This window comes from Poromitra crassiceps (genome assembly GCF_964638095.1).
Source record: "Poromitra crassiceps genome assembly, chromosome: 11".
NCBI classification, from domain to species: Eukaryota; Metazoa; Chordata; class Actinopteri; order Beryciformes; family Melamphaidae; genus Poromitra; species Poromitra crassiceps.
The window spans coordinates 36,092,225-36,097,224 of NC_139643.1; the positions used below are offsets into that span (position 1 = coordinate 36,092,225).

General features: G+C 48.3%; 1 protein-coding gene across 9 annotated transcripts in view; it reads right to left on the reverse strand.

Moving 5' to 3' along the window:
- Positions 1 to 5,000, reverse strand: part of clasp2 (cytoplasmic linker associated protein 2) — an 84,588-nt gene that overhangs the window by 39,055 nt on the left and 40,533 nt on the right. For all 9 annotated transcript variants that reach the window (XM_083646212.1, XM_083646206.1, XM_083646210.1 and 6 more), the window contains exons 9-11: positions 723 to 796; positions 450 to 542; positions 1 to 86 (exon numbers count right to left, since the gene is read on the reverse strand). The exon at positions 1 to 86 is cut by the window's left edge and continues 60 nt beyond it. In XM_083646212.1, the coding sequence (XP_083502338.1) occupies positions 1 to 86; positions 450 to 542; positions 723 to 796 (253 nt within the window). The remainder of the gene's footprint in view (positions 87 to 449; positions 543 to 722; positions 797 to 5,000) is intronic.

Consider the following 5,000-nt stretch of genomic DNA (forward strand, 5'->3'; position numbering starts at 1 on the left):
AAGGCTCCATCCAGTAGCCGCAGGTGCTGGTAGAAGCAGTCGTAGTCGGCCGCGCCCGCCACCAGCAACGAGCGGATCTTCTTCATCTGTACATGACGGACACGAGCAACAAGCAATCAGAGTGGAACGATAACCACAGCGCCAACCAAATGGCCCTCGTACGGTTGTTAATTTCCTTAGAATTGATTAGTCATTGATAGTCATAGTCAAGATATTGATTTAGACTGCATTGACTGAAAGTTTCACAGTGTACATCCACATATAAACAGCTTGGGAAAACAATCCTGCGATTGGGTCAGGAGTAAGAAACAGCTAGCTTTGGTTGGTTGTTGTCATGGTTTTTAGTTGTAGTTAATGGGTGTGACTTGTGTGACAGGGTATGAATGAATGCATGAACAGAATCGTAACACAGCTGGTTAGATAAATCTGCTGAAGGTAAGTCTACTGACAGCACTGGCTCTCTGGTCCCAGTCGCGCTTGTCATCGGAGCAGATCTCCCGGATCTTATTGAGGTTGTCCTCCAGATCCCTGGATGAGTAGATCTGCACAGAGACAAAGGAGGTGAAACAGGATGAGGAACGAGACAGGAGAGAAAAGGGCAAAAATGGGGCAGCCAACATGGTCTAGATAGCATCTGTAATCCTGTTATTAATTCAGTGGTGTGTGGTGTGTGTATGAGCTTGTCTGTGTGAAGGTGTGTGTGTGTGTGTGGGGGGGCTTACCTGTACAGTAGGGACATCGGTGAAGGCTTTGATGAAGTCCTCCTCATCAATGCCCCCCGCACCATCCTTGACTACTGCAAAATCAGAGTCAATCAATCGATCATCAATCAATCAGAGTCAATCAGTGTGTGCATGCAAGACCGCGTGCAAGCCTCAAAGGATGCCTGCATTAGCTGGTTCTCTGATTCTGGTTGAACTCGCAAAAAGACAAACACACATCCAATTACACACCCACACACTCTTGTTCAGTAGGAGCAGCAGCCTGCGTTTCTAATGGACTTCCTGCCTGGCAGTAATGGGCGTGTCAATCATATCTCTCTCTAGGGGCTGGCCACGCCCCCTCACTTGGGAGGGAGGGAGGAGGCGAAGAAAGCTGAAACAAGAGAATGGAAGCGCTCAGAGCAACCTCGGGGGTTCAGGATGATGAATGTAGATTTGGTTAGAGGGAAGTGGCAGAGAACAGGAGGAGAAGAAGCAGCCTGGTTAAAAGCATCCTGATAACATGATGGAACATTGTGTTTGGCTCTATGTCTCAGTTTAGACTCAAAGCCGTCCACAGCCATGTCAGTGGGTGCCTGGCCTGAGTGGGAGTACCTGCCTGGACAGATAATAACCATAAAAAAGATAATCCTGTCTTTTCCGCAGAGCATACTCTTGTTCTTGTTTAATTGTTGTTATTGAGCTAATTTCTGCACTAACTGCTCTTGCGTTACGGCTGTGTAAACTCTACCAATGTTAACGTTACTGCTCGTTGCTTCGTTAGCCGCCATGACTGTTTTGCCCTGATTGGCCGGTTACGTTGTCAACTACGAGGCAGGTGGGGTTTGTAGTCCAGACGGGTCCACAGAGAGTGGGGGCAGGGAGGGTGGAGGAGAGGAGTTGGGTGTGGAGAGAGAAGAAGGCAGGAGAAATCTATCCGTTCCTCCTTCCCCTGGGTTCCTCTCCTGGGTTCCTCTCCATATCAGGCTGTGCCACAAAGACGTGCCGTGTCAAAACACTACGTGGCCCTGGGAGAGCTGGGGAACATCCACATATAGCTAGCTCGCTGTGAGGACTCTCCTCTACAACTCTGTGTGTAGGAGTAGTAGTGCGAGTAGTGGCAGCCTGGCCATCCAAACATCTACCAGCAACTATTTCCTAACTATTATTTTGATAAAATGTCAATGTTAGAATAGAATATAAACATCATGACATGCTATTAGGCTGCACAATTATCCAGTCCTACTTATTTTAGACATTCTAGATATTGTGTGGTCATTATTAATCATGATGACTAGCCTCGATATTTTACTGTACTTTCTATCAGAATCTTTACAATTTAACCATTGTATCACTGGAGCAGAAGCAGACTTCAGGCACTCATACGTGGAGCAAGGAAAACAGATACTGGGATAAAATTAAAAAGCTTTTATTCTAACATGGCTTAAAGATACAAAAAAAAAGAAAAGAAAAAAAAGACCGGTTTCGACCTACAAGGTCTTCATCAGGGCTTTGAACCATTGTATAATTGTATTGTATAATTGAATATTGCCGATATGCTACAGTATGATGTGGAAACTAGAATTGTGTTCTGCTCCCCTACATGCTGCACAGTATATTAATATCATGTGGAGATGGAGATATGGTGGTCAGGTCAGTGGCTTGCAGTGTGAGAGAAAGGTACTGCTGTGTGCCTAAATAAAGACAGCATGGTCCTGGCTCCATGCAGACTGCCTTGGTCTCGGTGTACGATAGTCTGTTCTAACACCAGCAGTTATTATCAGTAAATGTGTGACGACGTCTCTGTCTTCTGACTGAGTCTTGCTGTTGGGCTTTAGCAGAATGTGTGGGTGTGTGCTGTCATCTAAATGCAAATGCAGACAATGGGGTCTCCCGGCACCACCATCATGGAGAACGGGACTCTGATAGCAGCAGGCTAGCAAGCGAGCTAGCAAGAAAACACATTTACCAAAGAAGGAAACAAACCGCAAAATATATCCGGTACAAAGTGGCTCTGTGTTCAAATGGGGAAACGGCTAATGACACAGCAGAGGAGATGATGTTTAAAAGCTGCTACCCCTGACAAGCAAGAGCTAATTAGCCTGATACCACCACAAGTCAGTGGAAAAGGTGAAGTCAGGCCTTTTCCTTCCCATCACAGTCATCTCAACGAGGTCAAGGTCTCAGAGCAGCAATTAAAGGTCTGTATGTCAATAACCATCAAGCCCTCCATGACTTGCTCTTTGAACCCAGGATGTACATACAGTATGGGCTTTCTAAATGCAGACTGCAGAGAGAAGGCTGCGGGTTTGTTGTGTGTGGAAGGCGGGTTATTTATTGCACTCCGCATCACAATCAGTCGACTTTAACGATCTGTGTTACTAGAGATCGTAGTCTTGTGTTTCCAACCGACAGAGCAATGTATCGGAGCTCTCACAGACTGCGTGGTTTTGTGTGTGTGTGTGTGTGTGTGTGTGTGTGTGTGTGTGTGTGTGTGTGTGTGTGTGATATGTACGTGCTGGTGCTGACAGGGATACATCAGAAACACCAGCATGGAATCGACCGCACGGCCGTGGGAAGTTGGGACGCACAGCTTCCTTCCGACACAGAGACAGCAAGAAGGGGAAGAATCAATACATGGAGAGACGAAGCAAAGAGAAACACTTGAGCCATCTAAAACTGCAGGAGGAGGCTGGGGAGAGGATCTCTCTCTCTCTGAGGAGCTATCTCTCTCTCTCTCTCTCTCTGAGGAGCTCTCTCTCTCTCTCTCTATGAACTATTTCAAAGGCAGAGGCTCTGCAGCCCTGAGTCGACCACAGATATGAGTGTCTGGGTTTTCTGAGGAGACACAGATGAGTCTGTCGCTGTGGGCTGCCACTACGTCTGCTCAGTGCTCACTCATCTCCTTTGGCTTCTTCCATAGCTCCCACAGTCCGCACCTCTCCTGTGATCACCAGTCTGCTCCTCTCCTGTGATCACCAGTCTGCTCTCTACTGTGATCACCAGTCTGCACCTCTCCTGTGATCACCAGTCTGCACCTCTCCTGTGATCACCAGTCTGCATCTCTACTGTGACCACCAGTCTGCACCTCTCCTGTGATCACCAGTCTGCATCTCTACTGTGATCACCAGTCTGCTCTCTACTGTGATCACCAGTCTGCATCTCTACTGTGATCACCAGTCTGCTCTCTACTGTGATCACCAGTCTGCTCCTCTCCTGTGATCACCAGTCTGCTCTCTACTGTGATCACCAGTCTGCTCCTCTACTGTGATCACCAGTCTGCATCTCTACTGTGATCACCAGTCTGCTCCTCTACTGTGATCACCAGTCTGCTCTCTACTGTGATCACCAGTCTGCACCTCTCCTGTGATCACCAGTCTGCACCTCTCCTGTGATCACCAGTCTGCTCCTCTCCTGTGATCACCAGTCTGCTCTCTACTGTGATCACCAGTCTGCTCTCTACTGTGATCACCAGTCTGCATCTCTACTGTGATCACCAGTCTGCTCTCTACTGTGATCACCAGTCTGCTCTCTACTGTGATCACCAGTCTGCACCTCTCCTGTGATCACCAGTCTGCATCTCTACTGTGATCACCAGTCTGCTCTCTACTGTGATCACCAGTCTGCACCTCTCCTGTGATCACCAGTCTGCTCTCTACTGTGATCACCAGTCTGCACCTCTACTGTGATCACCAGTCTGCTCTCTACTGTGATCACCAGTCTGCACCTCTACTGTGATCACCAGTCTGCACCTCTACTGTGATCACCAGTCTGCTCCTCTACTGTGATCACCAGTCTGCTCCTCTACTGTGATCACCAGTCTGCATCTCTACTGTGATCACCAGTCTGCTCCTCTACTGTGATCACCAGTCTGCTCTCTACTGTGATCACCAGTCTGCACCTCTCCTGTGATCACCAGTCTGCACCTCTCCTGTGATCACCAGTCTGCTCTCTACTGTGATCACCAGTCTGCTCTCTACTGTGATCAGCAGTCTGCACCTCTACTGTGATCACCAGTCTGCTCTCTACTGTGATCACCAGTCTGCACCTCTCCTGTGATCACCAGTCTGCTCTCTACTGTGATCACCAGTCTGCACCTCTCCTGTGATCACCAGTCTGCTCTCTACTGTGATCAGCAGTCTGCTCCTCTCCTGTGATCACCAGTCTGCTCTCTACTGTGATCACCAGTCTGCACCTCTCCTGTGATCACCAGTCTGCTCCTCTCCTGTGATCACCAATAAGATCCTGTTCAAGAGCTTTAACAGGCGGCCTCCACATTACGCAATACTGTGCCCTGTA